General features: G+C 35.2%; 1 protein-coding gene across 1 annotated transcript in view; it reads right to left on the bottom strand.

Annotated features, from left to right (window-relative positions):
• Positions 1-13610, bottom strand: part of LOC128484062 (probable cation-transporting ATPase 13A4) — a 28005-nt gene extending 14395 nt beyond the window's left edge. Inside the window, exons 1-11 of the mRNA XM_053460380.1 lie at positions 13551-13610; positions 9043-9216; positions 8349-8495; positions 7844-7914; positions 7649-7729; positions 7004-7073; positions 6685-6819; positions 6049-6121; positions 2407-2538; positions 1918-2088; positions 1119-1276 (exon numbers count right to left, since the gene is read on the bottom strand). Of these exons, the coding sequence (XP_053316355.1) occupies positions 1119-1276; positions 1918-2088; positions 2407-2538; positions 6049-6121; positions 6685-6819; positions 7004-7073; positions 7649-7729; positions 7844-7914; positions 8349-8495; positions 9043-9216; positions 13551-13610 (1272 nt within the window). The remainder of the gene's footprint in view (positions 1-1118; positions 1277-1917; positions 2089-2406; positions 2539-6048; positions 6122-6684; positions 6820-7003; positions 7074-7648; positions 7730-7843; positions 7915-8348; positions 8496-9042; positions 9217-13550) is intronic.
• Between the last annotated feature and the right edge of the window lie 833 nt (positions 13611-14443).

Here is a 14443-nt window from a genome sequence, read left to right on the forward strand (position 1 = left end):
CGCAACACTTTAAGGCCAGCAGCCGGCTTAAGTCCGGCCGACACTACCTTTCCGTGCTTACGCAGTGGCCGGATATACCCAGCTGGCAGCTGTACGCTACAGTGCCGCATCTGCCACCGGAGTAGCGGATTTGATAACTATGTGACACTATCGGTCAGCACTTGCCCAGTGTGCCAGGTGGCCAGGCCAGCTCAAAGAAACCAGTAGGAATATCTTTTTGGTTGCTGTGCTGATAAGGCTACTTTTTAAACTTTGAAACAAAATTACCTTTACCAATCACTGTTACTGTACATACTAGCGAGAATAGAAATATTTTGATACGGAGCGTTAACTATTGCATGATATATATATGTTTCCTATATGAAAAAGTATTATTAGACACGATTTCCCATATTCTTTCTTGTGAGTTTTGTTAGTAACTTTGTACTGTATGAGAATAAATGTTAGAGATTAATTAACCCTTAGACATCTACAATGTAAATATGGTGTACATTTTTCTGTTGCATTTTCTTAACTACATTTACATTCCAGAAGTTTCTGGGCAAAAATAGAATAAGACCGCAGCAACCTCTGAATGAAAAGGTATATATACCAGTGAACCCAAATCCACAGTGCTTTTAATATATATATATATATATAGATATATATATATATATATATATATATATCTATATATATATATATATGTATTTATATGTGTGTATATATATATATATATATATATATATATATATATATATATATATATATACAGAACTGGGTAGAAAATAGAATTAATTTAATGCTAAAATACAGAGTTTTTCATTTGCACATATAGCTGAACCTTGTTATCAATTATATGTGCAAGTATATAACTGTATATATACTGTATATTTGGCTCCTGACAATATATGAAACTAAAGATAAATATTAGAGAGATTCTAAAGCATACATAATAAAATAGTATACAATATAATTAAAATATAATTAAAAAAGTTACAAACAGAAAAAGGTACACTAGAGTACTACTACTGTTCTTATAGTTGTGAGTGAACATTAGAACATTGCATTAGTCTAAACACCACCACCAGGACCACAACGTTATGCATGGTACATAGTAAGTGTTAACATGACCTTACCTGTCTTTGTGCAAATATTATGACAGAATAAAGAATGCCAATAATTGCAAGAACTCCCAAAAATATAAAAAACCATTTGACATCTCTGTGTAATTTAAAGTTCAGAGGTTTGGGGTACAGTATGGACCTCACCATGTCTCCTTTAGTGGTATTGAAACCTATTAACATTAGAAACACAATGCATGTATTACGTAGTGAAAATGTCACACCAAGAATGTGCCCACTGCAATACAGCACCCAGCTAGTTATACTAGATGATTAGCACAGCGCATTCAGCTTTTAAATACTCGGCCCTTTGTGGCCATGTTGTATGTGCATGAGAGTAATATAACTATCATATACATGATTAACATCTTCCATTTCTGCTTTTATTCATTATCTACAATAATTTTAGTGGAGATATCCTTTCTTATACTATGTCTAGGACTAAACCTCCAACTCTCTAATATTAGACTTGCAAATCTTCTCTTTTTAAATATGCTTATTTTTTTTTATTTTGTCCAACCTACTATATGTATTTGAATATTTCTCTTTCTCTATAGACTCTAGCTTTTACTTTATGTACTTAGATTTTTCAAAATCACTATATTAAATTTTGTATTCCATTTTGTTCATGTTATATACAGTAAATCGTATATATTATGATCAACTGATATTTTTAAAAGCAGATGGGAGAATAAAAAAGAGTATAGGAGATAAAAACAAGTGCCCCAATTAGCTGAGGACAGAGAAATCTTTCTAACACATAGATAGATAGACAGATAGATATAGATTAAAAAATTGTTTACGGTACACGCACCAGTTCTTAACACAACAGCTCTGGCTGGGCCCTGAGCATTTGATTCGGTCCGTATAATCTCTGTCCCACAAAACAGGATATGTCTCCTATAGTCTTCTCCGCTGTACTGTTTCCATGGCATTGTGTTATCTCCATGTGGAAGCTGAGTTTTGGTCACAGGAATGCATTCACCTAATGAAGCAACATATATGTTTATTTCTAAAGTCTTAATTACATTTAAAAAACATGATCTTTCACTGTTACTGATATAAACCAGCCAAACAAATAAGAAGTGTGACCTTAGGGCGAATTCACCAAAGTGCGAGTTAGGCTACAAAGTTTATTTTTAAATTAAAAATCTTCTTTCATAGGAAACACCTGCCGACTGGCCTTACTAGATCAGACCCTGATCACTTGCTACTTATACATTACATTCTATGTATTCATTGATACATATGATTAAGATGTTGCTGCCGTGCACCAGCATACTCCATAGGACACCTCACATACCTGTTAGCATGCCTTCATTAATAATACATGTTCCATTGATTAAAATGGCATCGCAGGACAAGAAAAAATTTTTGCCTGATAAAATAATAATGTCTCCTGGCACCAAGTCAGGAGATTCCACCTCACTGAAATCTGTAAGGAAATGGCAATAAAACATTAGGTTTGGTCCTTTCAGAATAGCATTCAAAATATACATTTGCAAGATTGCCTTCTAAGTATGTATTGCATTTTTTAATTGGTAAAAATTATATATTTTTTTTAGTTTATTGAACTGTAATAAGTGTGATTGCCACCAGGCAGTGCTGTGGTATTCACTACCAGCACATAATGGGAAGTAGCTTCTGCCTTCAGGAGTTAGTGGAGAGATTAATTTAAAAATTGATGACCACAGCAATAGGGTTTATTCACTAAAGCAAGAGGTGCCAGGAGTGCTTACAGGAGAGCTGAGCAAGCGCCCTGTAATTCATACACCAATGGGTGAATTTCACAGATTTAATGCTACATTATACAGGCCTGACCAAGTTCTCCCTGTGGCGGAAGGTGGGGTTCAAGGGTGAGCTGAATGTAATAAAACCTCCATAAATCCTATTTAAGTATGCATGGTGTGGGATTCATTTGCTCCATAATTAGGACAAATTTCACACATTTAATAACATGCTCCAAAACACAGCCATTCAGCTCCAAATCAGGATATGTACATGGGGAAGGGCCCTTACACACCTTGCAGGGGGGCCTTGTTATGCCGTAGGCTGGTTTAACAAAAACATATATATATATTTTTATATATATATATATATATATATATATATATATATATATATATATGTTATATATTACATAGTTATATAGTTAGATGGGCTGAAAAATGACATGCGTCCCATATCTGTTTATTTCTTGCTGTTGATCCAAAAGAAGGCAAAAACCCCAGTTGTGGCTCTTTCCAATTTTGCACAAACTAGGGGGAAAAAAATCCTTCTTGACCCCAGAATGGCAGACAGATCTCTCCTTGGATCAAGAAGCTGTTTCCCCATAATTTAAAAATTATATCCCTGAATATTATGTTTTTGAAAGTATTCATCCAATTGTTGTTTAAACGTCTGTACAGACTCTGATAAAACTACCTCTGCAGGCAGTGAATTCCACATCCTTATTGTCCTTACTGTAAAAAACCCTTTCCTTTGCCTTAGACTAAATCTCCTTTCTTCCAGTCTAAATGCGTGACCACGTGTCCTATGCATAGTCCTGTTTATGAACAGATTTCCACACAATGGTTTGTATTGACCCCAAATATATTTATATTATGCTATCATATCCCCTCTGAGGCGCCGTTTTTCTAAACTAAACAGATTTAAATTAATTAACCTTTCTTCATAACTAAAGTGTTCCATTCCTTTTATTAATTTTGTAGCCCACCTCTGTGCCTTTTCTAGTGCCATAATATCCTTCTTTAGAATAGTTGCCAAAAATTGTACAGCATATTCAAGATGTGGGTTTACCATTGATTTATAAAGGGGCAAAATTATATTTTTATCCCACGAATTGATGCCCCTTTTTATACATGACAATACCTTACTGGCCTTAACAACTGCTGACTGACATTGCACATTGTTTCCTAGTTTGTTGTCTATAAGAATTCCCATATATATGTATATATATATATATATATATATTGTGACAGTGTGAACCCCAGGGAGATGATTAGCATGGCATCTGAGTACAGCTGCTATGCAGATTATACATATGGGTCCCTGGGGTGGAGCAATTGGAGAGCAGGGTGGGCCAATGCTCCATTTCCCCATTCTGTGGAAACTCCATGCCGGGTTTTCCAGGAGGCAAGAAATCTGCAGGATCCGGTCCGGGATTTCTATGAGGCCGGCGTCAGGCCCAGGTGCTGGGCATTAAAAACCCCTGGAGCCTGATACTCAGAGAGACTGTTGGGGGACGAGGAGGTTCCCTGTGCTCCCAGGACAAGGAGAGGCCCTGGAGAAGACCATCCCTGAGCCAAGTGAGGCAATACCTGCCTGGACATTTTGTGTGCTGTCTGGGGGAGGTTTTCCAGAGCCTGGCGTAGCTGGGTCTGGCTGGGAGGTTGAGGTAGTGGGTGATTAGGCTGGTCAGTCTAGACCAGCATAGTTAAGTTAGAGAGGGCTCCAATTGGGAGCTAGGTTTTATTTTTATGATTTGGTTTTTGGGGTTTCAGCAATTAAGAATAAAGTGCTGTTTTGTTCAAAGCTGCTGTTCCTGACTCTGATTGCCCTAGAGGACTGTGCTTAGGACCTCTAAAAGTGACATGTATGGCCCTCATGCTATAGGGTTTGTCACAATATATATATATATACACAGTATAATATTGCATATTAATATGACTTCCCTGCATTCTATACAGCCCAAAAATTGAATTACTATAAATTCAGAAGACACAATAATTCAAACAGACAACATAAAATAATTTCCTAGGTTAAACTCTTGGGAGACTGGGCCAATTTCCATAAATTTGCTATAGTTAGATTTATGTAGCAACCATATAAGCAGATTCAATTTTAGCTAAGGAAACCTATCGAGGGGGAGGGGTTTTAGAGTGGGCGGGGGCACTGGTGATGTTAACGGTAAACACTCTTACATTACAGGAACATTTGAACGATGTGTGATCTCTTGTAGTGATTGAAAAAAACAAACCACAGTGTCACCATGTAAGAGTATGAGTTTCATGGTTGGCTCCTTGGTGCCTTATTTTCAGTACAAAATTACTTTAAAACACTTTTCTGATAAGGGATCCTATTGTTCTGTATTAATGTAGCAATGTGAGCAGTCACAGCTGAGAGGTAGACCTGAATTTAGAGAGTTATTTATTAGGGTAGTGGGGTTAGTTCACTGATAGGCAGTAATTTTGTTATAACTATATTGACTTCACACCGGAGAAGAAGGCAATAGGGTCCCTAAGTTGATCTTTCTAGGATCATGTTAATGATATATCATATTTGCTTGAATGCAAATGCTCTGAATATAATATATTCAAGGTTGTCTTAAAATCAGAACTCAAATAGAGGTCAGCCTAAAAGACTAAGATCCAGATGCCCCGCAACACTGCTGCTGCTGGCACTTCCGCCGGGGCTTCTATGACGGAGCGCCAGCATTACATGCCCTTCCAGTGCTCCACCATAGAAGCCCACTCTAAAGTGGCATATCAGGGAGGAAGAGTGGCATATCAGGGAGGCAGAGTGGCATATCAGGGAGGCAGAGTGGCATATTGGAGGGTATAGGACATATCTGGGGGGCAGAGTAGCAAGCCGTGGGCAGATGTGCCGTCTTATAATCAGGGTTGTCTTATAATTGAGCAAATACGGTAGTTTTTTCCCACCAGTGTTTTGTTGAAACACTAACAGGAATTCACACACATGGCTTAGTTGTATTATGTTGTGTAACCTCATAATTAAGGTTTTAGCCCCATTCAAACGTTTAAAGAGATTCATGAAAATGTCAATTGTTACATCGATCTTTCATGCTGAAAGTGTAGAGCAGATGTACCAGCTAATCCCAGATCATTTTTTCCTAATAGTGAAATAAGAAACTAAATATGACCCATTTATTTATGGGATATCAGGTCAGTGCAAAAGTCTATCTATAACAGTATAATAAACTTACCATTGCCTCTTCGACATACAGTGACTTTCATGTTATTGTGAGTCTTTACCAAGTTATGCAGTTTTGAAGATTGCTAGAACAAATAGAAAACATGTGTAACTACACAAGGTATTTGATCAGCCATGTGAAACCAATGCAACCACTAATGGGCAGACTAGATGGAGTGAATGAATCTTATTTCCCAAAAAATTATGTGTTTCTATGTTTATAATGACAATGGCTAAATAAATGGAAAATATGCTAAAAATATATATATTTACAGTGTGGTACAATATTCAATTTTATCATGCTATTTTATGTTTTGTTTCATGGAAGAAACATGGCTTTTTTATTAGTGTATGCGATTAAATCACATAGATTGGAGCTGATTTCTTATTCTACTCTCAGTTAATGATATTTAAACATTTAAATTTTTCTAACTAGGGACTTCATTTGGAACATCATGACACCTCATGGTTTTTGGAATTTAGAATGTCCTGCAGTTTTGTCTACTGCATAGCAGCTTGATTGTTTTGTCCATGACATTAGTAATCTTTGTGAAATTGTGAAGATTAAAATCCTGGTTCTATGATCTATAATTTACATTGCAATTTTAGAGATGCTGGTACCATGATAAACATTTTATCAGGGGTATACCTTTCTGAGTTCCATAAGAGACAGAGTTATGGTACAAATAGATAACAGCAGAATTGCAATGGCATATCCCAGGTATCCTTCAGCCAACCACAAGATAACGGTGAAGAACTGGTACAGATAGAAGAGATTTAGCACCTATGAAAACAACACAAATATTGGATTATTTATTTTGTATATTCATGACCATCACTGTTGCACACCACTAATAAAATAGTACCCTCCATCAAAGCCTAAGCCATTTGGACACAAACATTAAGTTCCATGTAAAGCACTGAAATAATATAGTATTAATCACTGATTTAATACAAACATGACATACCTTATTTATGAATAATTTCCAAAGTGGAGAAACCTCAACTTCAATGGTATTTGAACCACATACCAATCTCCTAGTACAAAAAAGAAAAAATATAATCTTTTAATACACATAACCATTTTTTTCTTAAAATAATGAAACAATAGGATTTAAGGTACTTTACCAAAAAATATAGTTAAATGTCTTGAAAACTTTGAAAAAAGTATTTTATTTATTTTTAAAGAGAGCTTTTAAAAAGGCACAGTCATTCCCAAATCAACAGTATATCTAAGGTCAATGAAACAAACTGAGCTCTGCTTCCGTGAAATGAAACTGCTACCCATCACTTGGCAGAGGAGGGTTTCTGCATTTGCACATGAATTTGTAAAATATAAAGAACAGGGCTGTGAAAGAAAAACTAAGCAGGTACTTCACACATAGCATGTGGCTGTGTGTATTCAGTAGGCGGCCGCATACTGCAACACATCACTGGAGTGGCCATAAAGGTAATTAAGGCTACCAGCCCTCAGGACATTTACCTGATTTCAAGAGTATGGTGTGGTGTGTCCCTTAGTTATAGCAGATAGTAGTAATAGAAAAAGGTTAAATATATACATACATATCCAGATTGATTTCCCCTTAAGTATATGTTGTAGTATTTTTGCACACCTTATATCTTGTTCCTCTTTTGTCAGTCCAGATCCATACATTGAATGAATGTTAAAGCAAGTACGTTCTTCTTCTAAAGTTCTGCAGGTAAAGAACATATGGTTAGACCAACTGTGCTTGTATACGATGGCCATCTTTTTATGATTATTATTATTATTATTATTATTATCATTACATCTGCATCTGGAAACTCACCCAACTTTTTGAAATTCCTTCTTGAAAAAGTCCCAGACATATCGAATTTTCTGTACACGAATGAATTTTACCTTAAAAAAATGTTAGGTTTTAGCACTAGATGTTGTTTATTACAACTGGCGCCATTTATTAATGCTTTATTATAAATATTATTACATTATTTTATAGTGCCATTAGGTTTCTTAGCACATAGGTTGGCACCTGGCAGAATTAATGAGGAATTTGCCACATCACAACCTAGGTTACTGCCTGCTGCCCCTTGCAAAGTGTGAGCCACTGACAGCAATAGAGGTTTGTGTCAATTCATAAGCCCCCTGCTTTGTCTTAAAACTCCAAAACTCAAAGCAATTCTTTTGGCCCCATTGCGTCTTAATCCACATCAGATGTCGTGAGCTGTAGTCTTTCAGATCATGGTGGACTTTTCAGGAATAAACCTAATCTGAATATTTTGTAAAAACAGTACCTTAGAATCCAAATTTTCACTGGAGAAGAGTATACCGCTTACCTTGAGATCTTTTTTCCTTATGGCTCTGTTTACAATTGAATCTTTGTCTGAGATGACAGAACAGCCAGACTCATTCTGCAAAGAGCCTCGGAATTCAGTTAGAGAAACCCATCGCATCTTCTTTCTAGTGTATTTCTTTCTACTATCCTAGAAAACGTTTTAAGACAGTCATCAAACTATGATGCATAATTAGCCATCTACTGCTCTTTTTAACAGATTAATACTCATGATAAATACTTCTAGTTGTGATAAGTTGGGGCAGTGGTCGCTAACCATTCCTTTATAAAGAGCTACTTATTTTTAATTAAATGTTTTGAGAACTGCTATGAAGATGTATTAAAAATGTAGCAATTGGGGAGATAACCTAGGTATGTAATTTAATTATTTATCTACTTTTTTTTACATTTGTGAGCCTTGGTTTGCTTACAAAAATCACCCTTCCATTCTCCACTAAGCAATGCATTGATTTCTTTGGGGGTAGTGGGAGTAAAGTAGTGCTAGCTTCTGTTTGGAGACCCCTGATTTGTGGATTGTAACAGCTGCCACATTTACTATGCCATTCTAACATACTAAATAGATCACATAACAAATTAGACATTACAGTAATATACAATTATATATTATAAAGATTACAAAATGTTAAAGGCTTTTTTTCATACATTTTCTATGGGACATAAGTAGGAAACTAACTTACTGTTGTCCTAAGTAAAACAACATTAGCTTTTTCCAAAGATGATGGGACACAATTGGACCACACACTCCACTCAGGCTTCCAATAAAATAGCAGGAGAAGAATTCCACCAGAAACAAAGTACCCAATCACGCAAAGGATGATCCATGGAATGCTGATTTTGTAGCCAAAGATTTCCTATGAACATAAAGAATATAATTTCTATTATAGCACCGGATAATGTTTTTGATAGAAACCATACATGACTAAAAGAATATTGGAACATAACTCAACAGGACATTTCTGCATTTGCATTCATATGAACTGCTAATTTTGTGAAAAATTTGCAGATATCGTCAATTTGTTTGAATCTCCGAAAATTAGGTCAGACGCCCCACGAAATGGACAAAAATGAATTAAAAAGATACACATTTTTGTCTGATTTTCATGGGCTCTTTTACTCACACTTTATGAATGTCTCTCTAGCTTCTCTGCCGACCACTTCAGTTTCTGCTTCTGAGTGGAGAATCGGGGAGAGGATGTCACCGAAAGCTCCACCATTTTGTGCTACAGTATGAAATTGTATGAAAATTCTGCCAAAATGGCTTCTGGTGAAATACTCTTCCATGAAGAAATGGCCAAAAGGAGCATGTGTTGTCACGTATGATTTTCACATATGAAATAATATAGAAGCCAGTACAATCTAAGGATAAACACTGCTAACCCTCAAGGCTTTAGCTGAGCTCCCAGTACACAGAGCATTACATCATGGTACCATTAGATAAACCAATTATTTCGGCTTCAATGCAACCACAAATTGTGGTGCTGGTGGTGGGGTGTTGTTATTGTTCCCAAACACTAAAGTAAAGCATGTACCAATTAGGATGCGTGAAATGTTTAATTTTTTATTAAAACTAAATCCATGATAAACAACAACTCACTATTTTTATAAACCGTTGTGCAATTTAAGGCACAGTGAAAATGAGTTGTATACGTTATACTACAATACTACATTACTGATAAGTTCCATAGAATGCAATGTGCAGAGCAGAATTGTCAGATACTTAACATCTTCCGTTTGTTACATCTTTAAACTAAGTTGAGCTTGTGATCATCATGCTGTTTAATGATATCCAAATAGCAGCATTCCCTGGTGCATATTGCACCACTAAGCATACAGATCACATAAGAGCACTGTGAGCAAGAATGAGGTCAATGCCAGAGGCTCCAAAGAGCTCAGCTACCAATGCCAAACCATCCGACAAGAGGCCTCTCCCATACCCACAATGTCAGCCAAACCAAATAGACTTCAGGAAGAAACCTGAGAATAGAAGTCAGTAGACTGAGGAAACAGAGACCTAGGGGGAAAGATAGGGTTAGACAAATTAGCCCCAGTCATCTTTTGGGGAGGGAAGAAGGCAGTAGTGGGTAGAATCTGGGCAGGGAGTTTGAAAATAAAGATGCTAACCTACAGTTCTAGTGAAGCAGTGTTTCACCTTGAACCTAAAATAGTTTCCTTAAGTTAGACCTCTTGCGTATAAATACTGTAATAATGGTACATTTCATGTTACTACATGCTTTTAAAGGCAGAAAAATATATGATACAAGTAGTTATGCTCTACTGACCCCTCCATAAAGCTCCAGGCTATTTGGCACTATTCTAAGCCAGACCATACAAAATATATCAGATGATAACGCATTTTAAAAGGGCAATCATAATTCACTCATCATAATGAAAATGTATTGGCCTTTCTATAACCTAGTATACCTACAATGTACTTAAAACACTTAAGCAGCAAAATTAGTCTGTGCGTAAGGGGCTGAGGGTAGGCATTATAATGTACCTTACTGTAAAGATGCAAAAACCAGTGCGAAAAAATTGGCTGAGGGGCGGAGGGTAAGGACTATAATGTACCTTACTGTAAAGATGCGAAAACCAGTGCGAAAAAATTGGCTACCATAGTAGAAAAGCAAGATATTCACGTTTGTGAGAATTTTAAAAAGGCAGAAATGAGATATGATGTTGGCACCATAAAATTGCACGCATAAAACATCTACTGTTTATCCTTGATTAACAAAAACATATGAAACTGGGGAGGAGGGTTTCTTGATAAATGGATATGTTTTGTTGTCAGCACTATTATGCCCAGAGTAACTAACACTAATAATCTGCAAAAGACTAAATAACTATAATTATATTTAAATATGTATTTGGAGCATGCCTATGATTTATGCAAATATGTCAGTGACAGTATAGACATCTTTTTATTAGCTAATAAAAACTACTTATTTGTCTTTAGTGCTAAATTTGAATCTTTACCTAATGCAAGGAACTATGGGTGGCTAAAAAGCAGTAGGTAGGAATTGTGTATTATTTTGACTTTGGTTTTAATCCAAAAAAGCCTTAGAAAACACTACTTATATAACGGACCACATCATCCCACCCCCCTAATTGCTTTGTTGTTCTAAATAATTTATTGTGATCATTTCCTGTATAAATAGTAACCAACTGCAGTTATCACATATCATTAATTATGTAATACAACCACGCTAACAATTATGAAATTAAAAAAATTTCTGACATGAGTGTAATAAGTTATGTTTTCCACCTTTAATATATGAAGGATGATTTTAGAAGACATGTCTGTATTATTTTTCTACCTTACTCAGAAGTATATATATATATATATATATATATATATATATATATATATATATATATATATATATACACACACACATATGTAATAGTAATTTAATTTAATCAACTCTGTGCCTCTCTATATTTTATCTCCATATAATATATTTCAAATGTACACAGAAAAAACATATAAAACATATTATATCCGTGTTCAAATGTGTTACACATCTGCTTAATGAATAACAAACTATGTAGAGGCGCTGGTATATTTCACTTTTTTGTTATACACAAGCTAGGTATAGCTTACTTGATGGACATTGATATGTGAAAACCAGTGAAATACACAGTTTTCATTATTAAATTGCATAAATCAAAAAATAATCCCTATATCCTAGACAAAAGCCAATAAAAAGAGTAAAAGACTAGAATGTCTAAAGTTTGTATGCTGTTGTTTTTTTTTTTTTTAAATGTTTTAGAGCTTCTTGATCCAAGGAGAAATCCGATTGCCTTTTGGAGTCAAGAAGGAATTTTGCGCCCTGATGGCAGAATTCGAAGTAGCTTTATTAGGGGTTTGTTTGCCTTCTTTTGCATCAAGAGTAGGAAGGTTAGGTAGAATACTGAACTTGATAGACTTAGGTCCTTTTTCAACATTATGTACTATGTAGCTATGTAACTATGTATTTTAATTTGGATAATTTTGTAGCCAGCTGAGACTTTATTAAATGTGGCACAAAGCACAAGTAAAGCTGCTATAAAGTGTTTACAAAGTAAACAACCTTATCAATAACCAGACTACCAAAATGTATGTATGTTTGCTGAAGGAAGAAAAAGGAAAAACATAAACTCCTCAACTTTCATTAATGCTTTTAAACAGTAAAAGTGCTTGAGCATATCTAAACTTACTAACTACATTTATGCCCATTTCTTGTTTGTTCCTCAAACTCTAAAGCAAAACTATGAGAACAAAGCTACCAGACAGAACCATATAATATATCTTGTGATTAAGGAACTTGATTTATGATGGCTTTCAGTGGTTATCTAACAATACATTGTTACAGGCAAATGTACTTTAGGTATTCCATCACCTAATAGGTGTACCTTTAGGTATCATATAGGCAAATAGAAACTGGAAACTGTGTTTAAAGTACTATTCTAACAGAAGAAGACAGTTGCAATTACCCAGTGACTTCAGTAGCTCAACATGAAGCAGCTCACAAATTTAGTCCCTCTTACACATCATAGACTTAAGGTTACATGAGCAATATTAATTTTAAGGCCTGTTCCAGACTGTTTCTGTCCCTTTATATGCTGTAAGTGTAATGTGTAGTAAATACTTATATTTTATTAATCAAAATATCAAATACAAGATAAAATTACATGATACTTTAAACTTCATTAGAAATATGTGATTTGATGTCAGTAACATGTTTACTGGGTGTATTATGGGAACAGATCCTTATGAATAAAATACAGTTATCTGTTGCATGAATGGGGGTTCACAAAGATGTTTACAATTGTTGCTAATGAATATGATTACCTGTACAGCTGCACAACGCAGGGGGTTGTTTATAGTGTGCATCATAGATGGACTAAATGGTCCTTATCTGCTGTCATTTTCTGTATTTTTCTGTTTTAAGTGGATTTGTCTCATTAAAAAACAAAACATAAAGCTATATTTTAATATTACAAATGGGGCTATTTAAAATACATTAACAAAAAAAGATGTCATACTGTCATTTGAATATTACTACCATAAGGATTTCGGTACTCTGGGTACTCATCTTAAAATTCTGTATTGAACAAGTAGATTTAAATGCCACAATTCTGCTACATTCCGCTTTATTGATTTTTATTATAATATGAGCCAATGTTGCCAGACTAATAAACTTACCATCTCATTTTCCTCCCCTTCATTGATGATGGCACGGTGATTTTCCTTTTCAGATGGCATGTTCAGGTGTTCAATGCTTTCTTAGACAAAGTACACTGAGATTACAGCACCAAACAGGTCTCTATTTATAACATTTGGGTCTGCACAAGAATTCCACTTTGGCTTTCATGCAACGTACACACTCCCTTAATTAAAACTCAGAACCTAGATACTTATGCCTCGCAATTCATTCTGTTGTTGATTGCACAATATCATTTGTTACTTCCTTTATACACGTGTATTTTTTTACTCTCAATTTCAGCTGCCAAAATTTTACAGTACTTATTTTGTTGTTATTAATAAGTTCAATAAAAAAATAGGCAGCATGGGTGCTGAAGTTATTACATATAGGGACAAAGATGATAGCAAAGAGATGTATTCTGAGCGGATGCTACTGGCAGTAGGGTGGGAATGGCATGGCAGCAGTGAAGATAGATCTTTTTGTAAGGTAAGGGAGATTGTAAGACCGATTATGGGAGAGGGGAGGGTATGTGTGCCTGTATGTATCTGTAAGTGTATGATGTTGGAGTGTATGTATGTATAAGTGTATGGTGTTAGTCCGAGTGTGTATTAATGTAGGGCACTTGAGTGTGCTTGTGTTAGTGTATGGTGTTATCATAAGTGTGTGTATCAGCATATGGTGATAGAGTGTTTGAGTGTGTTAATATTTGGTGTTGTGTTAGCATGTGTTAGTGTATAGGTGAATGCCAGTTTAAGTTACAGTAAATATTATTTTTAAAAAATGTTGTAAATAAATGTGATAGTACAAACATTGTTACTGTTGAATTCTAAGAAGGTATAATCATGTAAAATATTAATTGTAATGTGACCCAAAAACCAAGCACTAATGGATG

The sequence above is a fragment of the Spea bombifrons genome, chromosome 3, assembly GCF_027358695.1.
Source record: "Spea bombifrons isolate aSpeBom1 chromosome 3, aSpeBom1.2.pri, whole genome shotgun sequence".
NCBI lineage: Eukaryota > Metazoa > Chordata > Amphibia > Anura > Pelobatidae > Spea > Spea bombifrons.